This window comes from Thunnus thynnus, chromosome 11 (assembly GCF_963924715.1).
Source record: "Thunnus thynnus chromosome 11, fThuThy2.1, whole genome shotgun sequence".
Lineage (NCBI taxonomy): Eukaryota > Metazoa > Chordata > Actinopteri > Scombriformes > Scombridae > Thunnus > Thunnus thynnus.
The window spans coordinates 2,430,237-2,450,865 of NC_089527.1; the positions used below are offsets into that span (position 1 = coordinate 2,430,237).

Consider the following 20,629-nt stretch of genomic DNA (forward strand, 5'->3'; position numbering starts at 1 on the left):
TGAAGGCCAGAATCATGACAACCATTATAGCAAGATGCTTATCAGTTAAAGAGCCCTGAGCAAAACTTGCATGGCTGTGACAGTTCTGGTCTTTTGGCAATTACTGACCAAACAATGATGTGGAACAAGGAAGACACAGTGAGTTAGTACCATCCATTGCCCTGGTAGAGGTGCTCATGCTGAGCTATGAAATGAACCAAGAGACCAAAGTGAAAAATGAATAATTCTATGTGAGGAGAAAGGTCTTGTATGGACCTGTTTGTGTGAATTATTAGTCATTCTCAGAGAAAATGGATGAATGAAGGAATGATACATTGTTTTTTCCCTGTTATCAAACCTTTTGAGACCACAGTGAGTCTTGAAGATGTTGTAGTCCTGCCGGCTTCATTCTCAGCCTCACAAACATATTCTCCTTCATTCCTCTCCTTGACAACTTTGTTGATAACCAATGTGTATGTGTCGTGGTCTTTGGAACACTTGATCTCTTTGCCAGATTTTACCAATTGCCCATTGAAAAACCAGTTTACCTTTGTGACGTACTTAATGGTGGTACTAAAGGTAACTTTACTATCTTCTTCGATGGATAAGTCTTGGAGGGAGGTGACTATTACAGGGTATTCTCTCTGGTCTGGCCTGGATACTGTGATCTCCCCTTTAAAGATCTCCTCCCTGTGCTCCTTCTGGATGCTGACATCCACAGCCTGCTCAGAGGGGACCGTGGTAGGAGGCAGGGCAGTGGTGAAAGTAGCTGCTCCTACATCTTTTTCCTGGCTTTTCACCATTACTGACCTCACCTCCTGCCTTGACACCTGCACTGACTGCTCAAAAGATGTGTGAACCTCGGTGGAAATTTTGGTCTGGGATGAGATGGACTGTTCCATCTTTGCTGCCTTGGATTCCTGCACCACAACCTGTTGCTCAGCTGCAGCCCATTCAACTGCCCTTTTAGACTCTGTTTTGAGTGCAGCAGCCTGAGATTTAACAGCAGTGAAATCCACTGCACTCTCTTCTACCTTCACTGTCTCGACCATGGATGATAGCATTTGCTTAGAGTGGGCCGAGGTGACCTGCACCCTCTGAGGTTTGTCTAACTGCATAGTGCCCGGCTGTTCTGAAGCAAGAACATGGGATTCCTGGTACACTATAGAGTGGAAAGCTGCCTGGAGTTCAGTCCTAAGGTCAGCTGTCTGAGGATATTCACCCTCAAAAGCCAGCGTAATCTCTATGGGTGCACCTGTTGTTGTGATCAGGTATGTAAACATGGCACGCTTGGGCTCTCTCTGAACCTTGACTTCCTGTACCTCTACAGGCTGTAATCTTCCTACAACATCAGCCAGTAACACTGGCTGGTCACTGGCTACGGCAGACTGAAGAGCATCTCTGAGCTGATGCCGTATATTTACACTGGATGGTTTAGGGATCTGCATCACAAATGTCATCTCTTTGGGAAGAGCTGTGCTGTCTATTGATTCTGATGCCATAAGGGACAGTTTAGGCTGTTTGGTGACGACAACTTTTGTGGACTCAGACTTGGTGATCTCCTGAGAGAGTTCACCCATCAGCACTCGCTTCTCATCCATCAATATTGACTGCCTGACTGACTGGCCCTCCTGGATTTGAACAGCAAAGTCCTGTTCTGCTGCCTCTAGAAGGACACTACTCTCAGTGGAGATCTCCTTCTCCTCAATCTGGATTGGCTCGGTGGGAACCTTTGGCTCTACAGCCGTCTGGCAGGTGAACTTATCCACCGCTGTAAGACTCTCAGTGTGACCTTCCTCTAAGGCCTGACTATCTTCCACACTAGTAACATGCATCACGTTCCAGCGATCCTCCTTCTGCACCAGAGCTCTCTGCTGCTTGACGTCAGTGGTAACTGGTGTCTCTTTTGGCAGCTGCATGGGCTGGAAGGAGAGCTGGAGAATGTTTTGAGTTCTGGGTTCAGTTCGAAGCTGAGACTGAACTCCAGTCACGGACAAAGCCAGTTCTGAGTGATAATCTGCTGTGAGCTCCCTTCTCTCCTCCGATATGGCTGCATGACTCCTAGTCTTTTCCTGTTTCTGTGCCGCCACCTGCTGGTCAGGCTTCTGAATTACAAGAATACCTTCTTTGGATTGCGCTTCCACAGATTGGGTTGACTGGAGATGCAGCAGAGTAGGAGCCTCTGTTTGGGGCTGGATGGTCATGGTGCTAGCTTTGGCCTCAAACTCTGATGTGTTCTCACAAACTACCGTCCTCTGCTCATCCTGGCTAACAGTGTGCAGTAGAGTGGGACTCTTCCTGGTGCCTGCTTGCTCTGGTGCTGGTTTCTCACAGGTAAATCTGGTCTCAGATGGAAGGAGGTCCTGGTCTGTGATAACCTGCAGGTGCAACAACTGCTCTCCTTCTACTTGTGACTGAATGGACATGGCACTGTCCAAACTTGGCAGCTGATGAGTGGGCTCAGCCTGCAGTATTTGCTTCTCTTCAGTAGTTAGAACTGACTTCATCATTTTATCCTTACAGACATGGGCTGTCTCTTCAGTGGGTCTCTGCATGGAGAACTCAGTCTCCTTGGAAAGAGTCTGTTTAGACATGCTGACTGAGGCCAAGACAGGACAGTACTGTTGTTTACCAACAGAAGACTTCACAGCAGAATCTGCTGTTGCTAGTTCAGTGGTGTGGCCCTCTGCAAGCACCCGTTTCTCTGCAGACTGGGCTGAGTATAAAATCTTAACACCCTCCTTAACCTTGTAACTCTTCTCCTCATGTAGTTTGGGGATATCCTGAGATTGCTCTTTCAGGATGGACAGTGGTGACTCAACTTGATGTCCACTGACTAGGTGTTTAGGTTCTGAAGTGGGCTTGACAGAAGTAGCTTTTCGGTCAGCCAGAGGCTCTGTGCTAACATTAGAAAGTGGGGTCAGCTCCTCAGCTACAGCTGACATCACCTTTGACCTCTTTTCCCTAGCCGCCTGGAGCTCAATGACCTCAGGGCTCTGAATACGATCGCAGTGCTGCTCCGTGAGGTCCTGACTCTCTTCAACAGAGGACGTAAATGCTGCCATGTGAAGCTGTTTAGCAGGAACAGCTGAAATCTGAGGTGGGTGGGTCGGAACCACAGATACCCTCTCCTCTACCTCATGCGACTGAAGCACTGCTGCCTGGTGGGTCAGCTGCTCGCAATGAATCGTGGCAGCAGAGATATCTAATTCTCTAAGGGAGCCCACTTGCTCACTAGGAATTATCTGCCGGTCTTCAGTGCCGATGGTGTAAACCATCTGATCAGAACCAGCTCTGTCCTGGCCAGGGAGGCTGACCTGGTACAAGCGAGACACTGTTGCCTGTTCTGTCATTGAAACCTTATAACCTTTCTTCTGAACCACTTTCGGCTGTTCCTGTTTGCGAGACACGGAAACTGATTCCCTAAACACAACGAGCTCAGCACTACAAGATGCCTCCCCAAACTGGTTGGAAGCCTTACATGTATACAAGCCACTATCTTCCTGTTTGACACTCTTAATATTGATGAAGCCAGATCCATCTGGGTTGGCTATAATGATACAGTTTCTACTGGGCTGAATCTGAAAAGCCCCCTTGAACCACTTCACATCAGGATTTGGATCACCACTAGCTTTGTAATTAAAAGAAACCTCTCCTCCTTCTGAGCACCTCACAGGTTGGATCTGAACAGTGAAAGTAGGAGGGTGACCTGTGACCTTAAACATTTTCTCAACCCATTTCTCTGCCTGGCTAACATCAGACTTTTTCACCTCCAGGTATGTGGTGCAAGTTGTCTGACCAAATCTGTTGGTGGCAGTGCAAGAGTACTCGCCCTCATACTCAGATGTGACATGGGTGATCACTAATGAGTACTCCTCCTTCTCCTCTATCAGCTTGTATATAGAGGAGTTCTTTATTACTTTTCCATTGTGAGACCATTGAACAGTTGGCTTTGGCAAGCCAGACACTTTGACGGTAAACTTGGCTGTCTCCCCAGTAGACACAGCTGCTGGGGAGAGCTGGGTGAGGAAAACTGGTTTTTCTTTTTTCTTCTCTAAAGTGGAAGAGTAACGTTTGGACTCTGGCTTGAGTTCAAGTGTTTTTGTTTTCTGTGGTAATTGGACACCAGTGTAGTAGGTTTCCTCTTGTTCCTCCACAGTGGTGATGGTGGTGCTACAACGCCCTGTCAGAAAACATATCCACAACAGAAAAGCTATGATTTTAACAATTAATCCGTAACAGAAAATATTATGGTTGTCCTTGTCTACAGAAGTTCTTATAAATCTAATAGTCATAGAATTTTTTTCAATGAATTATCTGACTTAATAATGTAGTACTGTTCCTCTGTAGGTGAAAGCAGCAAAATCTCTTGGAAATTTGGTACTCATTAAAGTCAAAGGCATATTTGAATATTGGTTTAGATGTGACATTCATTTCACAGTTATTACCAATGACAACCCGCTCATTCCTAATTAATATTCAGAAAATACCCTAATTATTGTTAATTAAGATATATATATATATATATATATATATATATACATATATATGTACACACATCCATATATATATATATATAAGAGATATAAGAACCTCTAATTTGCCAAAAATCAAGAGAATGACCCAAACACCAATCCAAAGAACATAACTAAAAACATTTTTTTCCCTAAAGGAATAGATGATTCTTTGACTTATTCTCACCTGAAGCAAGTAGTTTGTTTATCTGGTTATATATCGGAATATTTTTTATATCTTATATATTCAAAAATTGCAAAAAAGTTAGGCCTATTTCTTTTGCCGATATGGAGCTAAGGGAAAAGGTCAGCAGCCAGGAAATTTAATCAAACAGTGACAAATTGGTTCAGACTTAATTACATGTGTCCATAGAACCAAGTATCAAAAAACTGTCAATATTCAATCTCTCCATTGAATGGCTGGTCAGATTTATTATCTTTTTTTCTTATTCTGAAAGAACAAAAGTGAAAGAATGTTGAACAAATAAATAATTGGCATATTTTGTATACAAAAACTTGTAGAAAAACTCTTTACATCATTAAATATTTTATTATATAAACTCTGAGACAAACAACCATGATGTCTGTACAAATAAAACACAAATTTCTATCTCAATGCCAGATGTTTTTAATTGATGTACTTTTTCCAGTTAACACTACTCATACACCCCTAAAATTACACATATTTACAAGACATCAAAACTTAATTTATTTAAAAAAAAGTTTCACAGTATTATCCTTTTTTAAATTATTTATCAATCATCTTACTCAACTATGAATTACAAGCTTGTTTTAAAATCCTTAAAATATCATTCACAAAAGGGGAAAACTCTTACACACACAAAAAACATCAAAAATAAAATACTGCGACAAAATTACAAAGTCACACAAACAACAATAAAGTGAATAATAATAAAATAATCCAGTAAGCAATATGACATTATATTCTTGGGAGTTTCGTGACTTTTTGGTAGGATGACTGCTTAAAATGTTCAGCTCAGAATTATTGGGATATATTGATTCCTTAAAGTTCAGTTCCAGCCATGATAATTATAGGTGTCACTGGAATTTTATTAATTTCTCAAGTTTTATTTTCTATATGGATTATTTTAAAAATGTATTTAAAAATGACAATGGTATGTATTTCTGTGAATATTTTTTATGTGTATTAGATGTTTGCTTCACACACATACCTAATATTCCTAGTTGTTTTATTTTTGGCAGTGCAAACTGATGTGAACAGCACAATGTTAAAAACAGATTGGTAACATTTGTATTTAAGCTGCTCGACTTTTAATTAAACACAACAAATGTAGTTTGTGGATGGCAGCTCACTTTAAAGTGTTATGAGAAAATAAAGCAAACATAAACCCAGATTCATCATCTACGAAAGACTACCAAAAATTAAAATAAAACAACTGTTGTGTGAAGTTTTACACAACTTACAATAAATGAATATAAAGGCTGATCTGCTGACACTATTAAACTGTTAATATTTTTCATCACTGACACACTATGACATTTACACACTGCTTTCCCCAACATGACTACGGGTTGGTTGCCCAAAGACAATTTAAACTTTTCTACTGCATTAGGTCAGTCTGAGCTTTGCTCCTCGACAGTTATGACATAGAAACGGACTAATTTCAACAGTTTAGTTTCAATGGCCTGCTACAAACGGAGGAAGTGAGGAAAATTTGAACAATTTGGGTTGGTTTTGAAACGCACCATAGAAATAAAATTTATTATAATTAATATTATTTGTAAACAATTTTAAGCAAGCAATGAGAATGTAAGATTTTGGAGGACTCATGAGAGTAACATCATTTTCAGTTTAATTTAGCTTAATGCTTCACTCATTATTTAAGTTTCCCAGAAAAGCAGCTTGTAGAGGTTGCATGTTTTTTAAGAGTCCTAATCTTAATACACAGTTAAACATCAAACTTAAATAGTCAAGAATTTGCCTAACACAAGAAAACTGTGACAACTGTAAGTTTATCTTTGTGCAACCGGCCCCCGACCCTTTAATCTCTAAAACACCTTCAGCAGTGCTGTAGTTTCCGTGCACCCAGCTGTATTTTGGATTATGCACCTATACTCACCAGCATCACTCTGGGTCACGTTAGTAATGAGCAAATTGAAATGGCCTGCAGTTTTCTCCTGGATTATACACCTACTGTCTGTGACACGGTCTCCATCTTTGTACCACTCGGCAGTGGGATTTGGCTTACCGCTAACTAGACACTGGAGTATAACAGGCGTCCCTACCGCTGCTGTAACATTAGTCAATGGGATGACACACTTAGGGGCCGTCTCAGTCACCTGGAACTGGAAGCTACACATATCAGAGGACTTCCCTTTGAACTCTATCTTGTCATCTTTTGCTGGCTCTGCAAATACATCAAAGTTAATGCTAACATATTTTTCTCCCTGTTCGCTCATCTCATTGTCAGTGTTGGCCACCAACCTGACTGCTCGCTGGGACTCATCTTCCTCTTGCTCAAACTCAAACTCAAGCTCAATTTCAGACACCTGTTCACCGTCGAATGATGTGTTGCCAACCATCAGGTCAAACTTCTGTGGCTGGACTTTGGCGCTGCCAAGAGAAACAGCAGTCAGCTCTCTGCCTCTGGTCTTCCCTGAGAAAGCCTTGGCACTCAACACCACCAGGGAGGCCCTACACAGTGTCTCCCCAACAACATTGATAGCCCTGCATGTGTATACTCCGCTATCCTGTGTTGTGACTTTACAGATCTTCAGGAAGTGGTTGTCTCCGTCAGATGAGTGCAGGTATTTTTTGTTATTGTGAGGAATTTTTTTGTCACCTTTGAACCAGGACACAATGGGAGATGGAATCCCCATCAGGGAGCACTCAAACATGACCATGGTATCCTCTGGAGTTTCCATGTCGCAGATGGGATTGATAAACCTTGGGGGCATCTCAGTGACCTCAAAAGCTATTTTCAAATCATCATGCTCCTGAGTTACAAAGTCCACAGCACCCTCCTCGTAAATACTTGGTAACACATCCAAAGATATGATCATGCTCTTGTTGTCAGCTGTGTACTCAGGAATGGTAATGATCTTAACCTGTTTCTCAAACTCTTTTACCTCATTTTCATCCAATTCTACTTCAAGCAGAATCTCCTGAGGGGATGGAGAACGAGAGGAGTCATCTTCCTCCACATCAAACTCCATCACATGCTGATGGGTGACAGCAGGCGGAGCAGGCATGAACCTCACTTCCTGCGATACAACTACCACTAAAGCAACACTTCTGGCTTCCCCGACATAGTTCACAGCCTCACAAATATACTCTCCCTGGTCAGCTTTAGTGACATTGTGAATTGTTAGTGAGATGCTATCGCCATCTCTCTCCATTTTGACTCTGTCGTCTGCTACCAGTTGGGTTTTGTTACAGAACCATTTTACCTCAGGTGAAGGAAGGCCAAACACCTCGGCGTAAAACATTAGAGATTCATTTTCAAACACTCTTTTCTTGATAAGAGGTTTGAGGAAGGCGGGAGGGATTCCCTGTACTTTCTCCTGAAGGGTTGCCAGGCCTAGAGACCCTCTGCTGGTGAGGAATCGACTCTCGTCCACGTTAATTCCAGGAGGGGTTGTTTCAATGCCCTCATCAGCAGGAGATGTCAGGAACTGAACTGGTGAGAAGAACCTCTCACTGGAGTCTCCTGTTGAGGCTCTCTTATGTTCTACGGGGGAGAAGGGATATTCCTGAGGGGTCATAAACCCACCAGGTGTATCAGAACTGGGAGTATGGAAGGACATGGGAGACTTGGGAGTGTGGAAAGACTCTGCAATTGGCTGTGAGACCTCAGTAGATGAGCCTGGGGTGTAGAACCTTTCAGCGACCTCGGCTATCTCTTCACTCACAGTGCTACCAATCTCTATTGACATCTCAGACTCAGGGGACAGTGGCCTTCCCCAGTCTGCTGGAGGGTTGTAGTAGTCGTACACAGCACCAAAAGTGACCTCCTCTTCCTCCATGGAACCAGCAGCTGCTCCCTCTGCTTCAGCTGCAGAGGCCCTGTCCAAACCATCTCTTTTCTGTATAGATACATGGCTCTGAGATCCTTGGTAAGCAGCATGTTCAGGCAGGCCAAGTGGTTTAAACCTGTCTACTTTTGGCTTGACAATAAGTGGTGTTGGCTCCGGTTTCACCTGGACATCAAACTGCTCATCTTCACCCTTGATTTGTGTATGAGGCTCAACCACATCACCAGCAGCCATTTGCTCTGCAACTTCAGTCATGTCGGCCTGGGAGTCTGGCATACTAAGGAAGACACCACTGTCCATGGAGGGCTCTGGGATGGAAATAAGCTCCTCACTGGCAAGTTCAACCTCCTCACTTATGTGCTCCACCTCAGGCACAAGAACATATCCCTCACTACTTCCTTTAACCTCTTGTTTCATATGTTTTCCCACTTCTGTTAACTCCTCTACAACACTAGCCCTCTCATCATAACATGGGACTTCCATACTGACATGTTCAGCCTCACTGTGAATAGAGGAAGATGTTGCAGCTGAACATTGGCTCTCAGGTTTGACATATTCAGAAATTCGTTTAGGCTTAACTGCTTCTCCAGTGGGAGCTGATGTTCTGACGGAGCGTTTTTCTGCAGGGACTTTCTCAGACTGGAAAGGAATGAAGCTGCTAGTTCTGTCAAACATACGCACAGTCTCCTCCCTCATCATCTCCACTTCACCTGCCTCCATTTGATCAGGAAAACCAGCAGGTTTCTGTGGCTTAGGCCGGGTCAGCTCGGGAGAATACTGTACTTCCTCTACAAATTGTTTAACTGCACCATCGTGTTCTACTAAAACAGGTCCCTCCTCAACATTACCAGATGAGACACCAATCTCACTGTCTTCTGTCACTGTCAACTGGGTTGTTGTTGTAGCAGTGGCCAGGCTATCAACCAATTCTGCATGTATAGTTTCCAGTTTAGGTGCAATTACTTGTTCCTGCTTTTCATGGGGAATGGCTACTTCAGGTATAAACTCCTCAGGGAAAAATGTTCCCCTTCTCTGCTTTTCAGAAGAGGGAGGTGTCACCAGTGCAACGGGTGAGTCTGACTCAAAAGCTTGTTTAATCGCAGAAACTTTTATCACAGCAGCAGAAGCCTGCAGACCACAGCCAGATATAGTTGGAGGCTCTCTAGAGACACCAGGTCTAGATCTTGGGGCTTTGATAGCCACTTCTGATGGAGCTTGTGAACTCATGGGTTTATCTCTCTTCTCCAAGACAACCCCAGCCTCTGATAATTGCCCAGGCTCTGCAACTTGAAATCTCACATCAGAAATGCTTGTAACATCTCCCAGCTTATTTCTAGCAACACATTTGTACACTCCAGCATCAGTGTATGTGAAAAAGTTGATATACAACCTGTAGACTTTATCATCTACCTCAACTATGTATTTTCCGGCTGTGATTTCGAGGCAAACATCATCATGATACCATGTGACTTCTGGCAAAGGTTCACCTGTGATTACACACTCCAACACAGCAGTGTTGCCTTCAAGACAGGTGATATTTTGTAATTCACTGACTACTTGAGGAGCTTCGCCAACCACATCAAAGGAGAAAGTAAATTTGTGTTTGACAGTTTGAGAGGCTCCATCATCGCTTGACACATCTGAAGCTTTCTCTGTCATGGTCTGAGATTTGTGCTCAGTGCTTTCCTCTCTCATCTCAGGGACAGGTGTAGCAGCAGTTATTCTGATTTCTACTGGTGAAGATGTAAAAGATTCATCTGAGCAGCGGCGTTGGTGGATCACCGCCTGAGGCACCTGTAGTGTTTCCTTTCCTGTCTCCATGTAGGACTGAAGTTCCTCCTCTAACAGGCTCTCCTGGTTTTCTTGCTCCTCTGTAACTACCACCTCTTGTGTGACCCCCAAGGATCTCAACACCTTTTTGTCTGAGATCTCAAGAGTGGCGCTGCAGATGGATTTGCCATGTTTATTGGTTATGACACAGTCATATGTCCCCTCGTGGTCTGTGGTTGGATAGAAGACAGTGAGATTTGATTTGTTGGATTTGCTCATGATATCGTAGTCTGGGTTGTGGGCTAATGGGTGTCCATCTTTGAGCCAGGTGACTGTGGGCAGAGGGTCGCCCTGGAACTGACAGTTAAACTCCGACATCTCACCAATTTTTACTTTAATTGAGGATATTTCTTTCACAAATACTGGACGAGAGCCTCTAGCACTCCCCTCCCCTTCTTCAACTCTCTTCGACTCTTGAGCTTGGTAAACACTCTCTTCCAAACTTGATTCCTCTTGGACTCTCTTCTCCTTCTCCTTTATAGCTCCGAGCTCAAGGTTTTCTACACCAATTTCACCACCCAACCTTTTCAACTCTCCACTTCTTTCCTCTCTCCTCATACCTGCTAAATCCTTTTGTTGTCCTCGTTCAGTGCTCTCTCTGGAAGTTCCTCTCTCCTCTCTCATCCCTCTCTCTTCTCTTACCTCCGCTTGGAAGCGTTGACTGCTGGATTTATCAATAGTCATAGCATACTCCTCCCTGCTGTGTCTCCCCTCTGTCTCTCTTTCTGGGAAGGCTCCACCGGCAAGTAAGCTCTCATCTTGTTGGGATTCTTGGGCATAAGCAGCCAGATGAGCAGGTGAAGGTATTCTAGCAGCAATAGGCATATAGGTTTGTTCCATATGCGGAGGTGGAAGGTCACTGGGGTAGGTTTTATGAGAAATGCCTGCATGATGGGGTTCGGTACTATCGATTGGTGGAACATGGGTCTCAAGTTGCAACCCGGAGCCAGGTTGTTTGGACTGATTGTCCAGGGCCCACTCAGACTCCAGTTCAGCTACTTCCTCTTGTTCTACTACATCTTGTTGCCATTTTAGAATGCGCTGAGCCAGTGCTTCTTCCTCACTTACAAAGTACTCACTGTCCCTCTGCAACCTGGTCTCACGGCCCTCCGTCAGCAGTTCGTCTGCAGGTGGCCACTGCGTGCCATCATCCTGCTGATCCTGGAAACCAGCTGGAACTGACTCGCTCAAAAGGAACCTGTCTTTGGCTGTTTTTCCTAGAGGGGCCTTCTTGCTGTGAACCACTTCAGGTACTGATTCGGAAGCAGAAGCCTCTGTGCCATTTCTTCCAACCTCAGTGGTCCTCTCTGCCTGAAATGAAGGGTAACCCTCAGCCCAGTCGGACTCTAGCTCCACAGCTTGCTCTTGTTCCATCAAAACATCTTGTTGCCATTTCATAATCCGCTGAGTCAGAGCCTCCTCTTCACTGACAAACTGCTCGCTCTCATTTTTCAGCTCAGAAATGTTTTCCCTCGATAGCTGGAGCTCACGTTCTTCTCTTGTCTTCTCAAACAACAATTTTTCTGCTCTTGCTTTTGTTCTAGGCGATGCGTCAGTTTCCAACTCTCCTGCCCTGCCTTTCATTCTGGCTTTAAGCAGGGGTGAACAGGTTTCGTCCTTTTCTACTTTACCTTTTGATTTAGGTGACTTTGGTTTTGACATGGTCTCAGTTTCCACAGTTGCCCTTTTCTCCACAACCTCCTGCTGAGTGTAAATGGGCCCCTCAGGCTCAATGTACTGTGTCTCTGCTGGCATGGACAGATCAGTTTCAGAGTGAAATGTCTCCTCCTCTGACATCCGCATGCCTTGCTGCCATTTCCTGATCCGCAGTGCTAAGAGTTTTTCCTCACACTCCATCCGTTCAGCTTCCAGGCTCTTCTCATATTGAGCTCTCAAAAACTCCCCTGAACACCCCTCTTCATATGGCTCAATTGTTTCTGTTGCTATGTCATCTGGTGTTACAGCTTCACTAAGGAACCTCTCTTTGACAGATTTGACTGGCCTTGACCTGGGCGATTCTCTCAGTCTGGCCTCTGCTCTTGCTTTTGTTCTAGGTGATGACTCAGCTTCCACTTCTGCTGCTCTAGTTTTTACTGTGGGTGATTTGAGTGTTGACACAGTAGCAGCTTCAGGATCTACCGACCTTGCCTTCATTCTAGGTGATGTATGGAAAGAAGAGGGCATGACCTCAGTTTCTACAGATGCTCTTTTCTCCACCACCTCCTGCTGGGTGTAAATGTGCCCCTGGGGTTCCATGTACTGTGTCTCTGCCTCAATGGGCAGATCAGTTTCAGGGTGAAATGTTTCCTCTTCAGACATCCTACTCCCTTGCTGCCATTTCCTGATCCGCAGGGCCAGAAGTTTTTCCTCACACTCCATCCGCTCAGCTTCCAGACTCTTCTCATACTGAGCCCTCAAAGATTCCTCTACATGTTCCTCTTCATATGGCTCAACTCTTTCTATTGTTGATATATGTTCTGGGGCTTCACTGAAGAACTTCTCCCTGATAGATGTGACTGGCCTTGACGTAGGCGACTCTGTGAGTGATGCCTCCTTTTGATCAGGCACAATTCTAACAGATTCCCCACTGTCAGTGTATGCTGTAGTTTCTGGATATGCTAATGTTTCAGAGTATGAGACTTGAGGGTGATATAGCTCAGCCTGCACCTTTGTAGCCTCCACCTTGTGGTCAGCAACCTCACTGTGATGCTCACTTACCATTTGTTTGAATCTAACATCTGCCTGAGATTCAACAAAGTTCTCTGATTTTTCATCCTCCAGTGTCTCTGAATATTTTTCATCTGATTTACTTTCTGTCTGTGGCACCATTGTATCAACCAGCTCACCTCTCATGATCTGAATGGCCCTGGTTCTGGACTGAGGCTCAAATGAATGCCTCACACGAGGCTGAGAGGGCTCTCCGCTCGAGGTTTTACCTTGAAGCTCCCTATGACTCTCCCCTAAATCGAAGGGTCGATTGAAATGCTGGACATCAGTCAGAGAAGCAGGCTTGACCCTGAGCCTCTCCACATACTCCTTATAGCTTGACTCGCTGGCCACTGACTCTAACTCAAACTCAGAGGAGGACATGGTAGAGATAGAGAGCCTCTTCTTCTGTTTGACAGCTTTTTGAAGTGTGCTAAGTTTTGTTCTTACCTCATTGTGAAGGCTCTCAGTGTCACTGAATCTTTCACTGTATCTATCACTGCACCTGTCACTAAACTTGTCACTGAACCTGCCACCAGTACGCCGGTCACAGTAGATGTCACTGAATCTGTCGTTAAAGCGCTCAGACCTGTCAAACATGGGGGGAGGGGACGGGGCACGCTCAGAGGCAGTCTCCAAACGTTTAGATTCTTTATCTGACTCTTTTTCTTTTGAATGAGAATTGGACCAAAAGTACACAGTACGTACCAGAGCGTTCTTAGAACGAGATCGTCCCTGATGAACTTTGGACATCTTGTCAAATGGAGACCCTACACACCTGAGGTCAACCCTAAACTTCCTCTCCTTCCTTTGCTCTGCCATGGTGTCTATGCTTGCATGGGCTTTGGCAGAGCGTCTAATAAAGCCCAGGTAGTTAGCGGACTGCTCTTCCCTCAGTGACACCAAAAGTGATGCTGTGGACTCTGCAGAACCTTCTGTGTTTATTGCCATTACTTTGTAACTGCCCGAGTCCTTCTCTTTGATACTATCGATAACCAGACTGGTTGTGTGCATGTGCATTCTGCTATCAGTACAAATCCTACGTCTACGCTCTTTAGGAATGGATCTATTGTTATGAAACCAAAGGATAGTTGGTGGAGGACAAGCAACCAGTTTACACTTTAACTCCACTGATTCCCCCTCCAAGACTGACTGGAACTTGAGTTTCTTGGTGAAAGACGGTTTGATGTTCTCCGTCCACGAGCTGATGGAGGAATTTCTGCTGGAGCACCGATTGGCTGACACCAGGCCATGATCCAGGAAATCCTCAGTGTCGGAGAAGGCTCCTCTCAGCTGTCGAGTACCGGTGAGCTCTGTGCTACTGTGTGGTGGTGCTTCTTTGCTTTCGTGATAAAACAGCTCTGCAAAAATAAAATGACAAATGTCAGAACAACACAGCCTCCAGGGGTAAAAAGAGAGAAAAGGATTTGAATGAATCATTAATGGAAATATTAAATGCATGCTGCGAGTCACAATGCCATAAGAAATAATTTCACTCACCATATTTGTTCGAATAAACGCAAGACTTGATTCTTTTTATTAGAAACCTGCAGGAAGTTTTGATCCTTCGTCTGTGGAAATTTCTTCAAAACATAAATTATTTTATTATTATTAAAAAAGCATAATATTTCCAAGATGGGCTGCTTACATTCGCTTGTTTTACTTTTGGATATTTGCTTTGGCTTTTACTTGAATATTCCTTACCTGACTTGCAGACAGGAGAATAAACGCCCTTTCTAATCCTTAAACTTCAGAGGAAAACATAATGCAAAAGTATCAATGAGAAGCACAGCTCTCCAAAATGTATCTTATATTCAAAAACTTAAACAAATGAAGCTGTAAAATTGGGTGAGAAGGCGTTTATTCGAACTAATATAGTTTACTGGTGTTATTTAGAAAGCAAACCACAGGAATCACATCCCACTATCTGCAAGCCAGGCTAAGAAATATTTTGCAGGAAGAAGATATCAGTTCCAGATGCAGTAAACCTTCATATCTTTTAAAGGGCACTTCAAATCTGGAAGCTTTAAAAGATACATATCTTGCACCTTTTCTGGGAAAAGATCAGAGGAACCTTCATGCCAAAATGAAACGAACTTTTGGATGCAAACCGCAAGTGTCAAAAAGTGGTGCAAGCAAGTTCTATCAGTGCTCGCCTGGGGGAAACCATTGAATATCATCAAAATAAGAGAAGGTAGAATAATACAGACAACTGGAATTTTCTACCAAGACACATAAAGATGGCATGCAACTGTGGAAATTCAAAGATCATTTAAAGGGACAGTTCAACATAATGACATGGTTACAAACTCTAAAAGCAGTCTGTAGGTGCGGGCCAACAGTAATCCAAATAATATTTCATAATGCATGCACACACACATCTGTTTTTTCTCCATTTTCTCAGCAGTTTCTCCACTAAAATCAATATTTAATGGGCCAAAGCTTGGATCAAAGTTTCCCACTAACAGACTACTTTCAACAGTCAAGTAAAACAGAGATGTGGTTAAACTGTCCCTTTTCCATTTTGCCTGCTTATCATGTGTGGCAATAATCTGCTGTTCTGATCTGATATCTGATGGTCAGAAATCTGACGTGACCTTACCTTTGACTTCTTGCTCAATCTTGGCTTCGATCTGCTCTCTCACATGAGTCACTGTGGAGGAAAGAGATGACGTTAATTTAGATTTAATCTGCAGACATCGAGGCCATTGATCCCATGCAGGATAGATCCAGTGAGGCTCTTCAGACCTTCCCTTCACTTTGTCAGAAAGAGGGGATTTCCACCTCTGAATCTGGATTTCCACCTCTCTTAATTCTTCTTTGCTGGACTCAAATGTATTTACCTTCTGTATTTGGATCCATGAATTGAGGCAACTCTGTCTATCCTATCATCTCTCAGAACGTTTTATTTAACAAAACTAAAAAACATGAACCGATTAAAGTACAGCCATCAAATAGGACTGCTAAAGTAGAGTAAAGGCTATGAGCACCATCTATGTAAATTAACCAAAAAAATAGTATCAAAAAGTCATTCTTGATCTTAGAAATATTAGTTTGACAAAAAAAGTCTCACTTACTGTTGTTTTTTCTAAGCTTGGAACTGAATTGCATGGTCCTCATCTGTGGATGCAATTGACTCAGTTGTCATCATTTAACCTAAGTACAGGATTGGTCATATAATAAGAGATAATCCATATATGGTTACTTGAACCAACAGCTGAGCCAACTCCATCCACTGAGGAATACCATGAGGGGCATTTGAAATCTAAAAAACAATGAGTGGAGCTTGAGACAATATTCCTTTGTCAAATGTTTAAATGTGTAGTGGTGCTCACCTCTACTGTATAAAACACCTGCTTGCCATGTATTTTAATAGAGAGACTAAAACACTTCCAACATGTTGTTTTGTTAGTGGTTTTAAATTGCCTTAATCTGGCACCCACATATTACACTTTCATACAACAGGTTCTTATTTTCAGGATTTGTTGACATAAAGGACTTGATAGCTTGATAATAGCTTCAATTTACGAAAATGATCCAAATGCGAAAGGCAAATAGATTTGTGTCCCATCTGTGTCCCAAAGAAGTTTATGACTCATACTGGGTTTTAATCCTTACTTTTTTAAAAACTACATTTCGAGGTGAGAAATCAAACACACGACATCTGCAAGAGCGAGGTGAAAAACAGTGACCACAAAAAACCAAACACGTAAAACAGGCATTACAAATGAAACAGACAGAGAAGGGTTTGAGTTTCCTGGAGGATGGAGGTAAACAGAGGATACACATGTGAGGCTCATGCACTGTCCAGAGTTTTCCTGTGTGGGAGAAGAGAGGAGGGTGAGGACGGACGGGATGAAGGAGAGTGGAGAGGTGAGTTTGTTCCTGCAGGGAGGAGTAATAATCCCAGGAGTGAAGCACTTCATTGTTTTGGAATGGTGAGGTTAGTAAAAATCTGAAGGAGGGCTGAGGGATGTCCCGATCAAGTTTAATCTGCACACCAAGAGTAGCAGTGATTATTTGTTGCAGTACGAAGTATTATATAACTTTGACAAGTGACCCTGAAATATTAGTGTTGATTAAAGATCAACTGATAGATCAGTGGGGCAGGTTTGCTGGACAATGTGGCCTTGATGCAGATATATACCAATGATATCTAAATTATAAGGAAATACCAGGAAGAAATGGGTCGATTAAGCACACTAAGTTAGTAAAAGTGATCCATATTTTTCTGTAGCTGCCTGACTGGAACATTCTGCATTTAGATCTAAAACTGCAAAATTTGGTTTGTCTGTGAATTCAACTCAGTGAAACTGGATGCGTCTTCTAGCTGCTAATTTGTTTTTCAGGTATTTTATTACCTCTTTTGAGTTGTTTAAAGTTGTCATTTACAGTAAATTGTTTTTGGGATGGAACATTTTAGAAATGTTATGCATGATTTTATAATCACATTGTTACAATTCTGATCTTGTGGCATATTTTGTGTTATTTGTCTCATATTACTTGTCTGTAACTCAGTATTATTCCTGTCTATGTTTGCCAGAACACTCTTTGATTGTAAGTAAAATTTCAAGCACACTTTACAGTGATAATACTTTAAGATTTCCGTAATAGGATTGAATGGCCACTTCTGAAAAAATGCAAACCATAAAGAGTATCAAAACCATGGTTTGATTTAATAAAGATGTTAAGGATTGTAGCTTTAATCAGCTCTGATATTGAATTTTTACATTGGTTCAGGACATCCCTTAAAGTGTGGAGACGATAAGAAGGTATTTGAGGAGGGTGAATTAATCTTGCAGGGTTTAGAAAGTGGTTTCTGAGGGAATCTGGCAGCATCCGACAGATCCAGAGGTTACCTTCTTCTTCTTTGGTTACGGTGAGGGTGGCCGAGCATGCGGCCTCTCCAGCATGATTGGCTGCTCTGCAGGTGTACTGCCCCGCATGCTCAGAGAAAGCATCGACTATGATGAGCGTGGCAGTGTTTGTCACCTCATCGAAATGAAACACCACATTCTTGGTGGGCTGAACCGGCTGCTGGTTATGGAACCAGTTTATCTCTGGCTTTGGCATGCCGGACACACATGCATGAAAGCGAGCCACCTCCCCGTGTGGCACTGAGCAGCTTGTGATTGGATGGATGAAAACTGGCTTTTGGCCAATGGAAGTTTTCTTTAGACTGGTGAGGCTGGTGGAGACATGCCACTGAGACTCGAGAGGACTGTCCACTGGTTTTTGCTCTGAAAGGAAGCATGTTTATGACTTTATGGCTCTATTTGATTTACATTCATTCCAGTCAGCACATTTTAGGTGATTTTGATTTGAATATCGATTAAAATCAATCTTAATTTATTATTCTATTCAAACCGGTGGCCTGTACTGGTCATTTTAGAAGTCTTTGACCTATTTTGTTCTTTAAATATGAGGACTTGTTGGCTAATGATACGGTCATCAAGTGCTGTCGAAACAGTTATTTATATGTGTTTCAACTAAATTTAGCTTCTATGTGTCCTTTCACCTTCAAATCACTGGACTTGTGCTCACTGGAATGTTTTTTCTGTGAGTTTAGTAAAGAGGTTTGGGGGTTTGTTATCTAAAAATAAGTTATTTTTGTTTTTGTTATCTCTTCCAACAAGACAATTAAGTCATGATCTTTAGAAAACAAAATAATTGCCAATAATCAAAATCATTGGTAACCATGACTGCTGCTGACTTCTGTTATTTTCCTTTACTGTATCTATCTTTATAGTAAACACTCAGCTCAGGGCTAAAAAACTATTTGTTGGCGGTAAAACTCACCATCCAGTGTGAGGGTGGCAGAGCAGGACACAGATCCGGCGTTGTTTGTGGCTGTAAAGGTGTACTCGCCCTCGTCCTCCGGGTAGACCCTGGAGATCTCCAGCTGACAGCTGTCGTCAAACTGAGACATCCTGAAGAAGTCCGACTGCTTGATTTCCTTCTCCTTGTGGAACCAGGAGATCTTCACATCTGGACAGGGACAAGGGAGAAGCGATCACCAAGTTTGTCCCCCAAAGTGAGACCACATGATTTTTTTCGTGCTGACTTCAACTTAAGTGAACTGTGACACATAAAATTAAGTTGTTGACCAACAGCAAACTGTCTTGACAGTGTTGACCTTGGAGAGAACAGACATCCAGAGACTTCAAAATTGTGGCTTATTAGCTGTGCTTCCAGTTTTAAAATAACTATATACTTTTCCTCCTCAACACAAGCTAATGAACCTGCTAACTGACAACCAGCTAGCTTGTTAGCTCGGGGGGCCCCCGACTAATTGAAATGAAAAACGGGGCTGTATTTTTTATACAGTACTTTTGTAGGACTGAAAAAAGACTTTCCACCTTTCTGCCTTGACATTAGACACGCTACCGGAAAGTTAATGGAAGGCAAATAAGGTACAATCGTGTTTCTGTCCACCTAGTGAATGTAAGTCCAATATTCACTCTTTTAGCTCTGTTTTTGCTCTTTACCAACTCCTGAGGGAAATATCTGGCTCTTTAGCTGCTAAATGCTCCACTATGTTCACCAGCTAGTCTGCAGCTAACTGTGTCTGTTTGCCGTTTGGTGCTGAGCAGGTAGTGTACAGTGGCTTTTTCCAGCTTTTCCACTGAAAACAGCTGCCTGATGCAGCCCAAAACGACGCTATGAGAGCGCTGAGAATGAACCAGAACAGTAAAGTTGCAGCCGGACAGATAAACAATGAGCTGAAACTCACTATAAAGCTCCGTAAAGCCGAGAGGAGCTGCAGAGTCTCTGATAATTCTCTGTAGGTTCATCACTACGAGCCACAACCAACACATTACACACTGTCATTTAGTACATTGTTATTATATAAATATTGATTATAGCAGCTTCAAATAAAAGTTTAGTTTTCTGACCATCTCCACGGACTCTGCACTGGAAGCGTGCTGGTTCTCCCTCGTGGGCTGAGGTGCTGACGATGGGAGAGATGATGACAGGAGGAGCAACAGGAGCAGCCGAGTCTGGAGAAACCACCTCCGACACTGAAAAACACACACACAAACCTGAATCTACACCTGTCCTGGCGTTGATTTGGAATATTCCCCTGTTCAAATAACCTCCTGTTTTACCTTCTACGTTGAGCGATGCGGTGCTCTTGGCGGTACCGTAGTCGTTCTTGGCCTCGCAGTTGTAGACAGCTGCGTCCTCGGGGAAGACTTCGATCAGCAGCAGCGTGTACTCGTTGCCGTCGTGGAGGAACTTGCACTTGAAGCCTGGAGACAGAGCCTGGGAGTTCTTGTACCAGAAGACCTGAGGCTGAGGAATGCCGGTCACTTGCACCGAGAAGCGAGCAGGTTTACCGGCCTCCACTGACTGGGGCTCCATGTGGCGGAGGATCTGAGGAGGCTCCGGGACTGTTAGAGACAGAAAATAAAGAGTTGTGAGCCGGGACAGAGAAGAACTGTTATCACATTCTTCTAAAAATAAAACAATCCACTGGACTTTTAATGTTAAATTTCTGTTCAGTCATTGTTAATCAGTTCTAATCAGTCATGTTATGCTTGAGGCAGACTGCATGACTCAGTATCCAAGTATTGAGGAAA

The 20,629-nt window shown here is 43.2% G+C and overlaps 1 protein-coding gene across 1 annotated transcript in view; it reads right to left on the reverse strand.

Annotated features, from left to right (window-relative positions):
- The window catches only part of ttn.2 (titin, tandem duplicate 2), a 252,950-nt gene that overhangs the window by 187,612 nt on the left and 44,709 nt on the right, over positions 1-20,629 (reverse strand). The window contains exons 40-45 of the mRNA XM_067602773.1: positions 20,156-20,440; positions 19,943-20,068; positions 18,846-19,034; positions 17,906-18,286; positions 15,649-15,699; positions 338-4,162 (exon numbers count right to left, since the gene is read on the reverse strand). Of these exons, the coding sequence (XP_067458874.1) occupies positions 338-4,162; positions 15,649-15,699; positions 17,906-18,286; positions 18,846-19,034; positions 19,943-20,068; positions 20,156-20,440 (4,857 nt within the window). The remainder of the gene's footprint in view (positions 1-337; positions 4,163-15,648; positions 15,700-17,905; positions 18,287-18,845; positions 19,035-19,942; positions 20,069-20,155; positions 20,441-20,629) is intronic.